The 19,701-nt window shown below is 48.2% G+C and overlaps 1 protein-coding gene across 1 annotated transcript in view; it reads right to left on the bottom strand.

The window, feature by feature from the left end:
• Window positions 1-5,495: 5,495 nt before the first annotated feature.
• Window positions 5,496-19,701, bottom strand: part of GRIN2B (glutamate ionotropic receptor NMDA type subunit 2B) — a 54,038-nt gene continuing 39,832 nt past the window's right edge. Inside the window, exons 6-8 of the mRNA XM_089920072.1 lie at window positions 18,253-18,440; window positions 15,428-15,666; window positions 5,496-12,809 (exon numbers count right to left, since the gene is read on the bottom strand). Of these exons, the coding sequence (XP_089776198.1) occupies window positions 10,908-12,809; window positions 15,428-15,666; window positions 18,253-18,440 (2,329 nt within the window). The 3' untranslated portion in view covers window positions 5,496-10,907. The remainder of the gene's footprint in view (window positions 12,810-15,427; window positions 15,667-18,252; window positions 18,441-19,701) is intronic.

A 19,701-nucleotide genomic window follows, 5' to 3' on the forward strand; every position in this document is an offset into this window, starting at 1 on the left:
GGCGCTGCCCTGGACAGCTGTTACCTGCCCTGGTATTTCCAGCATTGCATCAAACAACTCCCAGTCCACACGAGGGCAGGAAGGTGGCCCCCAGAAAGTGCTTTTGAACCTGCTGCAACTCAGGTTACAAGTGGAAATGGAAAATGAGAAGTGTAATTCTCTCTTCAGTCCAATTATGCCCAGAAAACAAGCTCCAAGTTTGAGTGAATTTTCACGCCCTGCGAAGGACTAAAGGGACAGACACCTGAAAGGTCATCAGCTTTGGGTCCTGCTCTTTCCCAAAGCTACCATCAACACCAGTAACCAGGTGGGGGTCCCAGAGACGCAGGTGCAGCTCCTGGCTTTGTGACATGAAGGGGTGCTCTCCTCTAGACCCCCTGTGCTCTCCCTTCCTCCTATGCTACCCTTCCTCTGCTTTTGTAAGTATTTATAGGCCAAAAATTGACATGAACACCTCATGGGTAAAGCTTCCTTCTGGATATATTCTGAGTTCCCTGGACATTTCTTCATTCCAAGAGAGAGATTCGTCCAAGAGAGATTCAGGAATGTACCTCTTCATGAGGATGGCATCTCTACACCCTTCCACCAGCTATTATCAGACTATTTGTTTCACTGGTTAAAAAAAAAAAAATGTCATAACATAATGAGCTGGATTTTGCTCTAAAACATTAACTATCCCTATTCCTTGGTGCAGGACTATCTAGATTTAATGGGATTTTTGAGAACAATTCTCCCCCAGACTTACATTTTAATTTTCATTAGGGTGCTTCCCAAGTTGTCACAGTTTGCCCCATCTCGCCCATAATAATTCCTCTACCCGCTCCTGGCTCAATGAAGAGTGGACTTTGTTCCCTTTTTTGAAGAAGAGACCTGCCGCTTCCTGTAACCTATTTGAGTTTGGTTCTCTATAGGACGCTTTAAATGAGCATACAGTGGCCGAAGATGCCTCCCACGGGAGAATAATTCACCTTCTATGACAAAATGAAAGTTACAGAGAAGGCTGGCCAGGAGAAGGGAACATGATCGGTTACCAGAGCAGCGCAAGTGAAAGGGCAGAACCAGCTCTAAGAGTTTGTTGACGGGGACATCAGCAGCTGACACTGAGCGGAATGGGAATAGGACAGATTGCTCAGAAGACCACCACGGAGGTGAGGGAAGGCTGAACGGGGCTCAGAGACTAAAGTGACAGGAGGGCCATAAGGTCTCTTCCAATGCTATGAATCCCTTCACATTTAGAGAGAAAGGAGTCCTTTAGAAACTAGAATTCTCTCTAAGCCAGCTCATTCAAATCCTAAGCTACATTCGTTTGTGATATAAAGATCAGAAATAAAGTGCTTGATCACGTCAACTCTTGTCTACTCTTTGGGAGAAGTTGTCCTGTGGTCCAAGCCTCAGAAACGGTGAGAATCACACAGAGTCCAGGAAATATATATCATCAAGACACAGGTCGTGAGCTGCACAAACGGTTCCCCCAAGTCTGATCTAGCATAGATACAGAGGTGGAAAATACCAGGCGTGCAGCATTAATACATTGGTCCTAGTGGACCACTGTTTGGGGTCCATAAGACTGTGTGATTAATGAGCCGGAACTGTGACAAGTTCTTTCTGGTACTGCAAGTGCTTTAAAAAAGGCTAGAGGTTACATCAAAGCCAGATGAATCCCAGCGTAGGTCAGGCTGTTAGAGACTCAGTCTGGACAGTGCAGTGTCTGGAGACAGGCTCCACCGAAAGCATCTGAAAAGCTCCTGGTACCTAACATTTGATCAATATCCTCCATGGTCTCTCCCTCTGTGACTGACAATATGTATACATATTGTATGCCAAGGACACTCCACTAACCGTAAGACAGTCACAGCATAACTTTGAAGGACAAAGCAAAACTTAGAAAAATCCAAATTCCCATCTGAAATGATAATTTACATGAGAATGTACACATGTCCTGGGTTGCAGTGACTGTTGGTGGGTGCAGATGCACAGAGAGAAACGGGAAGGGACTCATCCTTAGGTTTTACTGCAGATTCAAGTATCCTGTGGGCAAAACAAAGTGACTCCTTTTCAATTACAATTTATAATAACATCAAATATTTTTCAGTACCTTCCATAAACAAGATGCACTGGTAGGTGCTACAGGAGATAAAAAGATGAATAAATGCATGACCCCTGACCACAAGGAGTTTATAATCTAGCAGGGGAGATGGATGTATAGCTAAATAACCATAAATAAGATGGTCCATGATGGCTGCCACTAGACAGATTAAATTAAAGTGTTGTTATGAGCATTCACAAAAGGCATATATATGGGGTTTTTTTGGGGGGCGGGGGATGGCAGATGAAGACAGTGGACATGATGGACCAGATGTTCTGGTCTTTGAAGATCTGTATTGAGGAAGATGGATATTAGGCAAGAAGGGAATGAGATAAGAGATCGGGAGGCGAGAATTTGGGGCAAAGGTCACAGTTTAAGGAAAGACAAAAGTGGGAGAACAAGCTAGTACAGGAAAGGAAAGGGACAAAAATGTGATTCCCCTGTTGTCTGGGCCCCGGTGCACGCAGGCAAACGACAGGAAGTTATTCTTGCTGGTGGATTGTGGCAAATACAGCCCATTGAAGGGTCGTTTGTTTTGTTCTGAGTTGGAAAATGACATGATTTAATTTGTACCGAGCAAGTGATACTGATGAGAGTAGATTCAAATATAAAATGTTGGAACAGTGCTAAAAGACACAAATAATCCAGACTAGAGGGAAGGGCCTGAATGAGAAGACTTGGAAACTTTCAAGGTATGAATTAACGGCTTTCCAGATGATTAGATGTGCAGGATGAGGGAAATGAAGGAGGCAAAAGTGGCTGAAAATCTTTAGTTTGGTGACGGAAAGAATCGTGGTACCATTAATCAAAGGGGGGACTTGGTGATTATGTTGGTTTCCATTGGATATTTGACTCAATATGAAGTTAGTTGTCCAGGAAGTGGCTGGAAATATGTGCATTAAGGTGAAGTGAAAAGTTGGGTCTATAGGAGTGAAGATTTGGAATTCATCCTCATCCAGCAAGTCGCTGAAGTTGCGGAAAATGGAAATATTGCTACAGAAGCACAGAGGAAAGGAGAAGAGCGTCAAGCTCAGAACATCATGGCAAGTCGATGCTGAGGGGGCAGGATGGACAGCAGGAACCAGTGAGGGAACACCGAGAGAGGACCAGAGGGCTGGGATCAAAACCAGAACGTGCTGCTACCCAGCAGTGGATTTAGGGTAGTATTCATGGTGCTGAAGAGCAGAATTTAAAAAAAAAAAAAAAAAAGATTACTGGATCTTGTAACAAGGAGTTCATTGGAATGTTGCCACTGAGTAGTTTCAGTAGAGTGGCAGGATGTAGCCCAATTTTAAAGGGTAAGTCATGCGCATTAACTGAGGAAATGAAGAAAGAAAGGCGACCCTTTTGAGAAATTTGGAAGTGAAGAAAAGAAATGGCGATAGGACAGGAATTCAAGGGTCTAACTGGACTGAGAGAAGATTGGGATTTAGGGACTGTTGTAGGACTTGTTTTTGGAGATGGTGGAGGACTGAGGACTGTTCTTAGTGATGGTTGTAGGCAGATGTGTGGAGGGGATTAAAGATGCAACAGAATGAAGTGCTACTGGCTGGAGCGCCATAGAAGAGGTTGGGGGGGGGTATCAGAGTACGGGGAAGAGGGTCACCGAGTTGGGAGGGAGGACGGAGGATGGAGAAGATAAGTGAAGGATGGGAGAAATTTAAAGGTAGAGAGGAGAGGTCATGTGAGAATTTGCAAAATCAGGTGTCTTTTCTTAGTAATTCAGTAGGAAAGAGACGAGATGAAAATGAAAATAAAAAACAAATGAACAAACCCTTGGAGAATGTGACAGGGAGTCAACACTGGAGAATAAAAAAGATATCCGAGCTGGGTAGGGTTTAGCTGAGATTAAATGGATCCAATCTGTGCTCTTTGGCATAGGTTTTGACCTTCTGTTCTTGGCGATAGAGTGGATGTTGGGAGAATGGGAGACAGAGTTAGAAAAGCAAGGTAGGTGGGGTGAGAAGGCGAGAGGAAGAAGAGATTGCTGGTGAGGGTGTTGTTGATATGGGTGATCACAGGGTGAGACCAAGGAGAGAAGTAAATGAAATCAGAGGGGTTTATGGACCAGAACAACAGAGGGACCCTGAAGGAAGGCAGACAGGATATAGAAAACGCCAGGTCGTGGTCAGAGAGGGCATTTCACTGGGAGGCGGAATAATTCCAAAAGAAGGATTCAGGCGAGGCCACGACGGGGAGAGGTGAATCTCTGTAGTGTTTTTAAAATAATATAATGCATAATATCTTTGACTCACACCCTGGAGCCAGAAAAAGTTAAACCTGCATGTATAAATCTACCCATTTATGCACACCTATTTATACATACATAATACATACATTTAAATATCGTATGCTTTTGCATTCGCATATTATATGTGAGTATAATATACTCCATTTTAAATTCTTTTATCTTCTTCACAGCACTAGCCCAGGGGCATGATATGTGTTCAGTAGACATTGGTTTAATTGAACTAACACATTTAACTAGAGCTTTTATTTTTTTCTCCTGCATATTACTGGAACCTGCTCTACCCCTAAATCACAACGCTAATTACGAAAAAGAGAGTTCAGGTTTAAACTGAGGAGGCCAAACCTTTAAAATAACAGTTTTATAATGGGCTTAGTGTTGTGTTTTTTCATTGTACCCTTAATCCTTGCAGTGAGTTCCATTTCTCTCACCTTTGCCAAAACACGAATCCTACACACAAGAGTCCCGAGGCTATGGGGAATTCTACTCATCCGCTCTGTTTTCCACCCTTAGTTCTCATTAGGAGTCCTCACCCTCAGAATCACACCAGCAATTCTGTTGTAAAGCTCAGAACAGAGCCAGAAACTCACTGCGATGGGCTCGGAGATGGATGCAAATGGACATACTGGCAGAGAAACATGGATGATTTCTAACTCTGCCCACTTATTCCCAGTACTGCTATCCGAACCCGTCACTCTCTCTCCTTTTTCCTTGCTTCAGCATTGTAAATTAGAAGCCCCAAACTTAATCTCTCCAAGACACGGAAACAGCACTGATTTTCACTTAAGGTTTTTGGGGGCATTCTTTGCCATGAGAATAGATAGGTCTCTATGCTTTAAGTCAGAGGACCCATAGCACCCCTGCATGGTGATTGAGTCTGTGTGGTTGGAACGGGATGGAGGGGGGATATATGGAGATATCTTGGGATTTTATATGGTACTGGAACCCCCAAACTAGAATGGAATCCTAGATCCAAACTAGAATGGAATCCTAGAACTAAACTATGATTAGAAGTTCTCAGACTGCCGGATCTACATTTTAGTGTTGTCCCAAATACCTGGTAGGTCTAAAAAAGAACTGCCCACCAGTTAAGTTGTACCTGGTAGTCCAGTAGCTTCCGTTAGTGTGTGTTGGGATCACCCGAGACCCCCTATGGAGGTGGGGAAGTGGAGAACATAGAACGACCCAGCTACACTGGAAGATTAATTGAACTGGGACAGAAGACAATGACAGTAACTTTTTATTATCATAATTTGATCTTTCCAGTTGTCTACTCAGTAACTTGTACCAGAGGAGAAACATCAGTGTTCCATTTTCTACAGAAGGAGTCAAAGCCCTTAACCTGTCCTACAAGGTACAGATGTTAGAAATTCATAAACTACACACTCATGTGGCTGCTTATTGAAAATAATTCCCAGCTGGGAGTCCTAGTCCTGTGTCACATGAACCTTAATCAAAGCAGGAGAAGGATGAGATGTTTTAAATGTCTTTACACTCTAGAACCTGTGTCTTTCCTCCCTACTCTGTTACCCTTAGCATTCTTTGTGCTCTCCCTCTTCTCCTGTACCGTTACTTTATGTCCAGGAAAAGAAATGAGAACCCTAACATAAGCTAGGTGTTTCAACGTCTAAATTTCTAATATGGCTGAATATGGCACCCTTCCGGGGATGACTTTCATTTAAATGACAGATGAGCAGCTCGGGGCTAAAGGAATAATTCTGTGTGGGAAGCCAGTAGTTGGAGTGGGGTGGGGAATGAAAAGGAAAGGTCTTCTCAGGACCTCTGAAGCCACACCATGGACCATATGCCATTTTTAAGTCCAGACCCATTCCAGGGTGACTGTCTACCTTGAGCGGCTTCTCACCCATAAAGAGTTCCTTAGACAGGAAGGAGAATCTCTTGACACTCAAGAATGAAACGCTCCACCGAAGTATCTGGCAGAGCCTACTGAGCACACATTCCTTATATGGCTTTGGGCTCAGAGAGCACAGAAGGTATGGCCACAATACCTAGAAATGCCGAATGCGTTCATCCATAGCACTGCAGCTGCATCATTTATGCACACATCTGAATCATTCCTAACACACCAAACAGACACACACAGGGTGTCAAGCAGTGACAGGGCTTTTTTAAAGAGATGGGAATTAAAAGAATAAAGTGAGTTCTGGAATAGCTTTTTCCAAAGGTTATTGCCCAGACAATCTGGTTATGCTGTCCCTAAACCTTGAACTAAGTAAAAACCAAACCAAAAAACAAACAACAAAAACAAACAAACAAAAAACCCCAAGAAACCCTAGTTCTTAAATGAGATGTGCAGGTGACCAGCACGCTGCGTTTTGGTAACACAGTTTCTTCACCTCCCATGCAGAGAATTCACCCTTGGGCAACTTCTGATGGCCATGGAAGACTGGGCGGGTGATATTCCCTTAATTTTCTAGACGACTCCTATTTTATCACATTACACATGCGTTTTGGCACGACTGACACCACCGACATTGAATGGAATCATCTGGGATTTTTTTCTCCCTCAGTCACAATATGGCTGTGGCCAGCAGAGGGGAATCCGTACCAAGGCCGTTTCCCACGTTCTGGCTGAAGAAACACAGTGACATACTTTGAAATTACAAGATCCACTGTACATGCGTCACTCTGAAGGGTGTGCACACTCTTGACTCAGGCAAGTTCAAGGGTCAGATTACCTGAAGTTGGTAGAAATGCTGAGATTTAAGCATGGCCACCGAAAGGAGTGATATAGGACCACACCCAGCGACTCACTTCCACAGTGGAAGGGAATGATTAGAGGACACGAAAGATAGAAAGCACGGACTCCGAAGAAAGTCGGAACCATTAGCGCTCCCAAGGGTGTCTGTGGAACGTCACAGTTTGGACAGACTGTGTCTTTGTCCAGACCCATCTGTGGAAGAGATGGGGCTGAGAGCTGCATTCATCCTCATGCATTTTTCCTGGCTTCTTCTTTTGCAATGAAGTTAACATCTAGAACTTGGCATGGCTCAGCCTTCCTTTCTTTAAGCTTTCTTGAGCAGGCCATGAATATCTTATTTGGTCTCAATTCATACATTCAGTTGAAGAGAAGTGACCAACGGGGGCCAAAGAGGGGTTCAGAGAAATGGAATTACCCAGCTGACAGCTCTTGATGATGGCAGGATAAGACAAAAAATGTAATGTAATATCTCAGCTAAATGGATTTGGAAATGTCATCTGGTGGTAAAGAGAGAGAGGCTGCCACCCTTCACAAAGCCAAGGGTCCAGTGAAAGAAATTCTACTTGTCTGGTTAACCCCAGGTCGGGTTCTGAATACCTGGTTCGAGGCAAATAGCACCTTCCTGACGGCAGAAGCAAGGACAAGGCGAATATAAAGTCACTACTGGCACTGTCCCTCCTGTGCTCACCCTTCTACCGCTAAACCCAACTTCCGAGACCTTCCTAAGAGAACCCTCTGGCCGCTGAGCTTTGAGTAGAGCCGGTAAGCTTTTCTGGAAAAGCATGCTCATTTGTAAGACATGCATCCAGGGCTACCTCCCTGTAACCAGATAGCACGTGCTTCAAGAAAGGAGACCTTGTGGGAAGTTTCTGGGAGTGCTTGCAGAGGAATGGAGGGGGCCGGGGAGAGGGCTGGAGCCCAGGTAGTAGGAAGAAAAGAGTCAGAGTGACTGAGGTGCTTGTTAAACATGAGAGGGGGCTGTGGGGAGATTTCTTAAGACTGAGCCTCCTGAAGCTCAGCTTACGGTTGATTTGACCTCAATTCTGGTTTAAGCCCTTTGGGGAAACTTTCCCACCCTCGGTGCCGACAGGGAAGATATGGCGCCACCAGCTTGACTTTGCACAGATGCTGGTGATCTACGGTCTACCTGGAAGATAGGAGCTGGGCCTGTGGTTTGCCTGGAGCCAAACTGGACCCGACGTCAAGCCCAGGCCGACAGGCATGACTACTTCTCGCAGGCCAACGAGAAGACTGGTGAGGTGGGAGGTGGAACACGCAGCCCTTCCCTGGCTTAGTCACCACGGCGGCCTCCATTCCCCTTCACTGTTCTCCGGACACCCTGAAGCGAAAGCCATACAAAACAATTCCCCCGAAATGGAAAACGAAAGCCCGTAACAAAACACTTCTTCCCCATTCATTCCCATCCCGACCCCGCTCCCTCCGGCCAACACCCTGAATACTCACGAGAGAACACTTTATCTATACAAAATTAATTAGAAAACAAAATATTTACATATGAAATAAACACCATCTTGATTTCTGTCACCAGCGGAGACGCCAGAGCCCCCTTTGTTCTAGATTGCTGTTCGCTAGGTTAGTTGGTTTGGTTTTTTTATTTGAAAGGGATGAGGTAAGAGGAAGAGTGAGGGACGAGCCCCTGACCTGGGACAGAGTCGGGGCAAAGAATGCTTGACGGCCCTTCGCCTTCTTCCTCCTGGAGATGTCTCATGCCCTCTGTCCTCTCTCTCCAAGGTCCTTCCTTGAATCTAAGGTAAAGCACTCCGTGCTCCTCTCTCCAAATCTGTGAGAGGTTCAGCCCCTTGCCCCCAGGTTTGTTTTAGAAAGAAAACAAAGCTCTACAAGGCCTTCGGTTGGCTTGAAAATGAAAGATACTGAGGTAAAAATCAAGGAGGAGAGCGGGGGCAGCAGTCAAGGGCTGGGGGGTGAGGAAGGGCGGTGAGTCGGGGTGGGTGGGACTTGAAGAGACATGGCAGCTTCCTTCCAGAGGAGGATGAGCACCTTTCTGGTTTATGTGTCCTGTGTGCGACATGGAGACCCTGCAGCCAAGCCTCCAAACTGACCTGGCTCTTTGGCTGCCACCCTGGGTAAGGGGACGATGGCAGGACAGTGGAACTGACCCACGGAACACGCCTACCCCAAGTTTCAGGACTGGCAGTGACAAGTATTCGTTTCCCTTCTCAAGTTTCCAACTTTGAGTGAAGGGGGTATCACATCTGCCAGTGCCCTCATCTATATATATATATATATATATATATTTTATTCTTTATTCTTTATCTGGGAGGGGAAGGAGGTGTTGCAGGAAGGTGGAGGGGTTTCTACAGAGAGTGTCCACACTGGGTTCAGCGTCACATCCTCAGGGAGCCAGACCCAATGGGGTAGCGGGGGAGTCCCTTCTCGCCTCCCGTCCCCGCTTCCGAACCTCTTCCCTTCCCTCCACTGTTTCCCGAGCTATACTCGTGGAGCAAGCTCATGCCTCTTCACTGGCTGTTCCGTATCGCTTGTGGCCAATTCAGGGGGGTAACAAGCCTGCTCTCCTAGCTCCAGGTTAAGTAAGAAGGGATCAAAGCATTGAAAACATCCCCCTCTCTCACTTACCCGACCACAAATGACCCCCCTGTCCTACAAAGCCTTACTTAGCTCCTCCCCACAAACTGGCCAGCTGAGGGTCCAAAAAGCTCAGACGAGCTTTGTACAATCTTCTGCCCTCAGGTACGGGCCAAAAGAATCCTGGCTGCTTCTACTTCCCTTTAGCCTTCCTGGAAAGTTCTTGGCCAAAACTGGTGGAATGTATTGGCAACCACGGAGGAATTATTTTTGTACGTTGCCCTTGTAGGACTGTTCACCCACGTTTTTGTCTAGGCCACAGGAACTTCTCCGTCAAGAACTTCCATTCTCTTCATTTGGGAAGGGTCAAGGGGAGAGACAGCCAAAATTCAGGTAACACAGGCCCGTCTCTGTTTGTATATAAGCCAAAACAAGCCCGGTGCTTAGGGATATTGAAAGAAACAACATTATGAGGCAAGGTTGCCTTCTCCGCATGAAAAGGCCTGATGACAGGCGTGTATAGACAACACGTGTGCAAGTGTATATAGACACACATGCACACGCAGTCCCTCCTTCCTTGCCTCTAATGCACCATGAAACACTGCTCTGATGTACTTTCCAGCATCCGCCAATGACCTTTCGTTCCAGTTCACTACCAGCTAAGTCTCATGGAATTGAAGCAAACTTTTTTTTTTTTTTTTGGCTTATATAGAAACACACGTGGCTTCCCACCCTCTGCTTGGCGCACGATCCCCAAACACACGCCATCTAAGCAAAAAGAATTTAGCAAAAGCCTCTGTTCATTCACAGGCGGTAATGCTAAAGGCGCTTATTGGGGCGCTGTGCTTCCTCACCTAAACGTAAAGGTCAGTTCGGGGAGAGCTATCCTGCGCTCCCGTGGCCTCCTCCCGCTTCTCCGTGCTTCCCTCGAAGTGCGTGGCAAAGAGTCCTTCCACGCTAGGAGGAAGCTCGCGTGGGGCCACTTCCTTCAACCACTCTGCCCTCGCCGGCTGAGCGAGCCCACCGTATCCTCTCGCGGGAACTGGGAACTGGAAGGATGGACAGACCGGGAAGGAGGAGGGGACTGGAAAGGGAGCAGAGATGGTTCTGGTCACCAGGGTCGCCCTCAGAAGGAATCAGAACTCCAGGATCCCATAAATAAATGAAAACGACAAGAAAGGAGCAAATGGGAACCAAGTTCACCCCCGTCACCCTCTGTGACATGCGCAGCACACGTCCACAGCCCCGACCCTCCCGTACCCACCTTCGCCTCTCTCTTCCCTCACTCAGACATCAGACTCAATACTAGACAGTTTCTCATACACATGCCCATTGCTGGAGCCATTGAAAGCCCTGGGGTTTTTGTTGTTAGGCACACAGGGGTTGGACTGGTTCCCTATACAGATGTCTTTCTGGAAACGGCCTGGTACAGCCCCGTGCAGGGCCGACACCACCGGCTTGTTGGTGACAAGGGCACGGAAGTCCGGCCTGGCCTTCGGCACCCCTGCCACCGTGGGCTGCCTGAAGAAGTAGGATTTGCTGCCGTGGAGCAAGCACTGGTCGTCCCCGAAAGTGGGGATGAAAGGGTTCTGCGTGACCCGGTCGGGGTAGAGCGACTTGCTGAGCATGTAGCTGCCGCCGCCGCTGCCGCCGCTGCCGCCGCTGCCGCCGCCGCTGCCGCCGCCGGGGTTGCCATGGTTGCCGTGGTGGTGATGTCCCGCGGCCGGCGCCGCCGCCTTGCCGTTGCCGAAAGCGCTCTCGCCCGCCGGCATCTCAAACATGTGCGCGTAGGGACTGCCGTCCAGGAAGCGGCCCTTGTCTTTCAGGCTCACGCTGCGCGGGGCCAGGGCGGCCTCCTCCTTCTGCAGGTCCACGAAGGTGTCGTAGGAGTGCTGGCGCCGCAGCTTGTTCCGGGTCTTCTTCTGCGCCTTGGAGTTGGTCGGGCTCTGGGGGTACTTGGCGGCGGGCGCGCTGGACGGCACGGCCACCGGGGCGGCCGGCTGCTCCAGCTCCTGCAGGGAGCTGTCCTCGCTGATGTCGTACAGCTTGCCGGCCTTCTTGCACGCCTCGCAGCGGATGCACGCCTGCCGGCCCGAGTTCTGCCCGGCCACTGCGCTCGAGTAGCTGTGCAGCTTGGACGGGCAGCTGCGGCAGAAGTTGCCCCCGGAGCGCTCCTCCCAGTCCACGCTGGTCAGGTTCTTCTCCCAGGGGGCCGGGACCCCGCCGACTCCGCCGTGCTTGTCAGCCGGCCCGTGCTTGAGGTGCGACCGGTTGGTGCAGGGCCCTCCTCCGCCCACCGAGTCGCGCTTAAAGTCCTCGCCGCGCTCCTTGTAGATGTCGGTCAGGTCCACGTGCTCCCAGTGCGGCGAGGTCTCCTTGGTGCGGAACTGGTCCAGGTAGAAGTCCCGCAGCCCCTCCTTGTCCCTGAAGTAGCGCTTGTGGTCGGGGGAGCGGGGCGGCCGGCGGCGGTAGGCCAGCTCGATCTCGTCGAACTCGCGGCGGGACTTGGCCGAGGCCGGCCTCTTCTTCAGGCTGTCCTTGTACTGCTGCTTCCGCCTCTTGGCCGCGTTGCCCTCGATGTTGCCGTAGGTGACCGTATGCGTGGAGATGTCCGACACGTCGGAGCGGATCAGGTCGTCGTGGCCGCCGTAGCGGTCGCTCTTGAACGAGAACTTGCCGTACAGGTCGCTGAGCTGGCTGTGCTTGGAGGAGGGGAGGCCGATGTCCAGGGGCTTCTTGCCGAGGGACCTGGGCTGCGTGGTGAAGGGCGGGTTGTCGCAGTCATAGAGCCCGTCGATGGAGCTGGTGCTGCCGATGCTGTGCGGCCGGTGGTGGGGGTCCTGGTACGCGTTGCTGTCCTTCAGCTGCAGGTTGCCGAAAGTCCTCTCCACCTCGCTGATGTAGTCGCTGAAGAGGTTCTCCTCGCAAGGCGGGTTGTTGTAGGATTTGCAGTCAGAGTGCGTGAAGCTGCGGCGGTGCTCGGAGATGTCGTAGACGGACGACTCGCGGCGGATGAAGTCCAGGGCGCTCTGTGGGGAGCCGTTCACGCCGGACAGGTTGGCCATGTTCTTGGCCGTGCGGAGAAGACGCAGGATGTTGGAGTGTGTGTTGTTCATGGTTGCGGTGGGGGAATTCATCACGGATTGGCGCTCCTCGATGGCCACCCCGTGGATGCAGCTGTAGATACCCTGGAGGGAGGATGGGACCGGTTAGGTCTCCGGCGAGGCAGGAAGTGACCATAAACAGCACCCCCCAACCAACCCACCACTGACTGCCCAAGTGGATGAGAAAAGTCAGAGCGGACATGAAAGGGATGGTCTTACACACTCACAGAAACATATGGCTAGAAGCTTGCCTGCCTTATCCCCCTGCATTTAGCAAGTCGCATCACGAGCTGGCAGCCTGGCGATCCAGAGGGAACACGGCTACACCGAGTGACTTGAACAAATGGATTCGAATTGCAAGACAGGACATTCTTGCCTCAACTCCACTACTGACTCCAATTGATTTTCCTTTCCGTGCTGAGGTTTTTGTGTCTCAAAAATGAGGCCATGATAGCGACTGATAGCAAAAAATATTGTCAGCCTTCTGGAAATCAGGAGCAATGCTCTACAGGTGCTGGGGCTTTTCGGCCCTGGCTGGTCACCCTTGGCTGGCAGTAAAGTGCGGCGGAGCCCAGGCGCTCACAACTGCCACTCTTTCCCGGCTCTGACAAGCTTTGAGCAGCTTTTAGGATTTGGGTCACCAAATCACAACTGAGCAATTCTCTTCTTGAGCCAAGCGTGGACCAAATTCACAGAGACAGTCAGGCAGCCCTGAGGTCAAAGAGGGATTTTTCTCCTGCTGTGCCCTATACCGGGGCAGGAAGGACCTGGGACAGATATGCCAGTACTAAATACTAATAAAGAATGCCCTTGTTGGGGAGAGGGAGGTGGGGGAGGGATGGATTGGGAGTTTGGGGTTAGCAGATGCAAACTAGTATATATAGGATGGATTAAACAACAAGGTCCTACTGCAGAGCACGGGGAGCTACATTCAGTAGCCTGTGATAAACCATCATGGAAAAAACTATGAAAAAGAGTGTATATATGTGTATAACTGAGTCGCTTCGCTGTGCAGCAGGAACTAACACAACACTGCAAATTAACTGTACTTCAAGAAAATAAATAAATAAATAAAAGAATCTTGTGGAATCCTCTCCTTTATTCTCTCCTTAGCTCCTGGTTTCCTCCTTATAGTTTCTCACTCAGTTACTCTGATCATAAATAATTAATATCTTAACAAATTAGTATTGACTGAGAACTCCCTGTGTGTGCGGCTCCTTGTGCAGAGCCCTGAAGAACACCGTCCAGGAGAGGGAAAGGCTTGGGCTCAAGTCTAAAGTCAGGCCAACCTCCTGCCAGTCTCTTGCCCCCTGCCTTGAAAGGTGGACACATTTGGAACTTTTCTGCCTGGCAAGGGAAGGTCTCTGCAGAGGAGGTTGTTTGAACTGTATCTTTAAAACTAGGGGGATAAATTTGGAAAGGGGCTGTCCCAATGGAGGGGCGCGGGAGCAGAGAAGATTAGAAAGGAGAACGGCAGCTACATGGGAAAGAAGGAAGATTTGCATATGATAAGCCTCAGTTTCCCTGAGGCAGCAGTGAGATAAGAGATCTTTAAGAGAAGGTTCCTCTACTTGCCTTCTCAGGCCTCCTTTCTAACCCTTCTTGATTATGGCCAGGAGAAAATGCACTTTTCCTCTACAGAGCCATTGATTATGTCGAGGGGCTACAAATGGGATTTCTATTACAGGTTCCCCCCACTGCTGCCATCCCCCTCTCTGGAGAGGTCTTGGGAAGGGCCATGCGGTGCAACGACGTGGCTCAGGGACCACTAGTCCCAACCTCCTGCTCCCAGGTAACTGAATGGCCTGCAGCAACTCACAGCCAGAGAGGACACTTTCTCTATCAACTAAAATACTACAGGAAAATGATCAAAAGATGAAACAATTTAATGAGTACTCCATTTTCTCATATAATTCCATTAGAGACAAAGTTGGTTATTTACGTCTGAAGCCTAGACCTCTATTTGAAGAGGACATTTGAGTTCACCTCTCATGAATGAATCCCATAACTTTATTAACAAATTCAAAAGAAGTCTTTTTTTTTTCTTTTTTTTAGCTCTTCCCTGTGACCCTCTGTTCATATTCAAAACTGTGTTCAAAATCTCATTCTGGACTAGACGCACAGAAGAGCACTAAATAAAGAACGACTTGAGTTATACTCTTGCTCAAATTAAGGAAGTTTCTGGAATGCAAATTTCTTACAGGTCAGGACTTATTTCTGAAGGTTCTGTTAAGATCTTTAACTCCCCAAACTCACACATGGTTAAAACATAGAGTAGGACGGTGAAATAACCAACAATATACCTTTGGATGTCAGAATAAGAGAGATATATTTCATGATTTAAATAGAAATGTGATTTTTTAAAAGGATTAAATGATTAATCCAACCTCTGCAGAATTAACTAATGGTGATGAAAGGCATCTGGGAAAAGGCCAAATGTTTCATTCTGATAGATCTGCCAGTTCTTATTGAGAACCAAATGCCCAAACCCCACACAGAAATCTGTTTCTTGAAGGAAAAACTGCATCACCTGTTTTTTGAGCCACTTGAAATTATGTCATCCCACCCCCCTGGGGAAATGTACGTGATGTGGCTTCTCGCTTTAGCAGCCTCAGGCTGGAGTCAGTGCCCTCCTGGCTCTCTGTGCTCTGCACAGTGAGCTGTCTTTCCCAAGCTCCAAGCACCTGAATCAAAGCACTTACTCTGCTGATGGAGAAGACCATGCCAGGCTTGCCAGAACACACACCCATAAAGCAGTGTCTGAACTGCCAATAGAAGAGGTGTTCGCAAATGAAGGTGATGAGGCTGAGAGCCATGGCGGCCCCCAGCATGTAGAAGACGCCCGCCATGTTGTCAATGTCCAGCTGGCTGCTCATGACCTCATTCTTCTCATTGTGGCAGATGCCCGTGAGCCACAGAGCTTCCAGCTCCTCCATCTCCCCTGGAGGCGGGACGGGAAGGAGAACAGGCAGAGAGAGGAGAGAGGGCAGGAGTAGAGAGGGGGGGCGAGAGGGGTGTTGGGGAAAGGAGAGGAAAACATGAGAGAGAAAGAGAGAAGGAGACATAAAGAAAGAAAACCAACAGAGAAAGTTAGGATTTTATTAAATACCGTTATGTAGTAACTTATCGATGTATTCAGGTATTCAGTGAAAACGATAATGTGGATACCACCGGTGACACAAAGACAGGAGACATTACCTCTGTGCCCCATTACCTACCCAGTGTAAACTGGTATATAAACAATCAGTATGACAAGCTATATGCAGGTCACAAGAGCTGCCTGAATTAGAGTAATTTTGCAGATGGGTGGCCAGTGGGTTTTCATGAGGAATGTAGGACTTGGAGGTGGGCATGGTGAATGGGTGAATTTTAATTTATATTGCACAAAAAGGCACTCCAGGCAGCAGAAATAGCATGATCAAGGGGAGGAAGGTAGAAAATCACAAGGCGTATTTGGGAAAGGCAAGCAGAACGAGTCAAACGAGTAACAGTAGGCAAAGGAAGCTGAATACAAAAGGTTGATGCAAGATCGCCGAGGGCCCGAGTATCAGACTAAAGCACTTTGAACTTTTTCTTGCTGTTGTTGTAGACAGTGAGGAACAACATAACCGAACAAGCGATTCAGAAAATTGCTCTCAAAAAATGTGCAAAGCAGATTGGGTCGGGGGGAGGACAGACAGAGACATATCGGCAGAGAGATTGATTGATTCCCTAGAGGTCCTCAGGCTTCCTGATCTCTTGTTGAAAATATAAATGTTCACAGTAAAAGGGAGGAAGCTGCAGTAAAATGACACCACCAAATTCGGACCTGCCTCCTTTTAACGCTGCTTGAGGAAGTTTTGATTAATTCAAGTCATGCCAGGTAACAATAACCGTGATCCACTTCAGTGGATACTAGGAATTAGAAAGGTAGAAATCGTAGGCAAAAGGAAAATGACAGAAACCATATGCCCGAGAATGCATCTAATTCCAGAGAAGCGAAAATCTGAAAATCTCATGAAGAAAATTGCCTGTTCCAATAGTTCCAGTTTGGTTCAAAATGTGAACCTTGTCTGAATAATCTGACCGAAGCCCTGGCAACTTCTGCAAATTGTCTCTATGGCTGCACTTCCTCGTGGATAGAGGCCCCGTTATTGCCTTTAAGTGACAGCTGCATTACAATGACAGAAACTCTTATACCAAAATGGCTTGTAACCCTCCACCTAGAACCCCCTCCTCTTTCCAACGTTAATCAAATCACTTTTTACTCATATCTTGGATCAAAGTATGATTTTCCTAACTAGGGAACAACTGACTTCACCCAGAGTCTGACAATCTCCCTATGCTCCTCTGCTTCTTCTCGCATCCCTAACAGCAAAGATTCTGCAGACAGAACTTAGGGAACCGCTTGGTTGATGGCCTGTGAGGCCAAGTAGAGTCAGGCTGCTCATCCGTAACTGGATTAGCTTCTGTGAGACGAACAGGAGGAGTAGGTGCTTTAGACAATAAAGTGAAGAGGGGTGCGGAAGGCGTGAGTGTAATGAAACAGAAGATGAGATTTCCTCAAAGCAAGCTGTCTGCTCAGTCTGCTGCGAGAATCACTCTGGGGGGTGAGTGCCTTCCGGTGTCTGTCTCTGAGGACCCTGGCCCTGCTTCCTCCCTCTTCCAGAGGGAAAAGCAAGATGGGAGAGGGAAGGATGAGCAGATGGCCACGTGTGGATTTCTCTGCCCTTTCTCTGGGCCCAGAGAGAGCAGAGACCTTTCCAAAATCCCATCCACTGCTCTGGCCACATGTGAGAAGACTGTTTGGGGAACTTCTGATCTCAGCCCCTCTTACTTTATCCCTGAGGGTTTGATCACACCCTGCAATCCTGAAACACACCTCCTTGACTGACTAATCCTCTCCCCCAAATTTCACCCTGGGTTGGATTGTATAACCACGCCCCACTGCCCCCCACAGTTCCTTTGTTGAAGTCCTAACTCCCAGTACCTTGAAATGTGACTTTATCTGGAAGTAGGGTAATTGCAGATGTAACTGGTTAAGATGAGGTCACCTGGAAATGGTGGGCTCCTAATTCAATATAACTGGTATCCTTAAAAAGGGAGGGAATCAGACATAGACATGTACAGAGGGAAAACATGCACACAGGGAGAAAGCCATGTGAACATGAAGGTAGAGCAGGGGTGATGCATCTACAAGCCAAGGAACACTGTAGACTGCCAGCAAACCACGATGAGCTTAGGGGAGAGGCATGGAGCAGATTCTCCCTCGAGTCCCTCATTAGGAACCAAAGCCGACACTTTGATCTTAGGGTTCAGGCCTCCAGAACCTTGAGCCAAATGTCTGTTGTTTAAGTCACTCAGTTTGTGGTACTTTGCTTCAAAGCGTTAGGAAACTAATAACATATACCCTCCAAATCTCCTAGTATACTGTGAAATGCTTTTCTGGAAATGCAGAGGTTAGAGGGATGAGGAAGGAAGAAGGGTTGATGTTTCGGACTGGCCATCGGGAGAGGCCAAATAGGCACTGTCCCCTTCTTTAACTCACCATCTCCGAAGAGCTGCAGGATAGCAAGGTCCACCTGGCGCTTCCATCCAGAATCCTTTTGGATGGCAATGCCATAACCAGTGGAAGCAAAGACCTTCCCGCTGCCAATGGTCACCAGCTTGCAGCCTTCGTCTCTGCCTGCCATGTAGTTCAGCACTGCTGCATCGTAGATGAAGGCATCCAGTTTCCTGTGCGAGGAAGAAACAAACAAAGCAAGTCCAGTGGAGGAATTTTAGTACAAAACTACCACTGGGGTCATTAATAGGAAGCAGTAGGGCTCCAGCAGACTATGGGGGGAAGTGGCTCAAAGTAAGGCTCAAGGTGGAACTTGGCCAGAAACTAAAGCCTAAATCCCAGGCTGTTCTTTGTGTGATTTCAGGTTGACAGGAGGAGTTCTCTCCCTCCCACTGGGAATGATGAGAATGTAAGCTGGGCCTGAAGCCAACTCATAAGCTGTGTCTGAAAGGAGAAGGAGTAAAAAGGAATCAATAAAAATAATAACAGAAATAATGAAAAGGAACCATCACAATGATAACAACAATAGCACGGGTTAGACTTATATACCAGTTTTCATTTCTCCGTTCATTACAGTCCGGAGTGGGGTAAGTGCAGGTAGACGTGTAGCACTAGATGGGCAATGCTTTGTTTGCAGCCAGAAGGGTTTCAATGTTCTGTTCTGCAGCGCAAGGAGAGAAGTGCGTCATCGGGGTGGTGGCAGGACAAGCTTGTGTCAAGAGCCAATGTGTGAAGCCACAAGCCAATGCAGCATGCAGGAGAATTCCGAGGTCTCAAATTCCCAAACGTATGAGAATCTCATGGCACATACTGTGCTTTTCAAGGAAAGACTATACAGGGAAGGGGGTAAAGCTAGGGGCGGGGTCAGGAAGGTATAGGTCAGTATTTAAACACATCAAAGGGGGAAGAAGAAGTTGATATATTCATATAGGTAATAGAGAGGTCTGCAAGACAGAAGGGCAGCCATCATCCTCTTCACCTTTACAAGTTCAGTCAGCTTTACTCCTCCTTAAGAAAAAAGAGACCCTTTCTGGCATGATAAGACACAGAACATTTTTTCAAAAGGCCTGTGAGTAACCTTTAGGAGGGGTGTCCATCAAAAAGCCAAAGCTCTGGGCTTCCCTGGTGGCGCAGTGGTTGAGAGTCTGCCTGCCGATGCAGGGGACACGGGTTCGTGCCCCGGTCCGGGAAGATCCCACATGCCGCGGAGCGGCTGGGCCCGTGAGCCATGGCCGCTGAGCCTGCGCGTCTGGAGCCTGTGCTCCGCAACGGGAGAGGCCACAATAGTGAGAGGCCCGCGTAACGCAAAAAAAAAAAAAAAAAAGCCAAAGCTCTGATCCACAGCTGTGATTGTAGCAGGGACCAGACTGCCCGGAGTGGCCCACCCCAAACTCAAATCCCATCTTCTGAAATCTGCCGTGACTTCATAATGAT

The sequence above is a fragment of the Delphinapterus leucas genome, chromosome 11 (genome assembly GCF_059928025.1).
Source record: "Delphinapterus leucas isolate spDelLeu-1000000601 "Yukka" chromosome 11, BTC_Dleu_Yukka2, whole genome shotgun sequence".
NCBI lineage: Eukaryota > Metazoa > Chordata > Mammalia > Artiodactyla > Monodontidae > Delphinapterus > Delphinapterus leucas.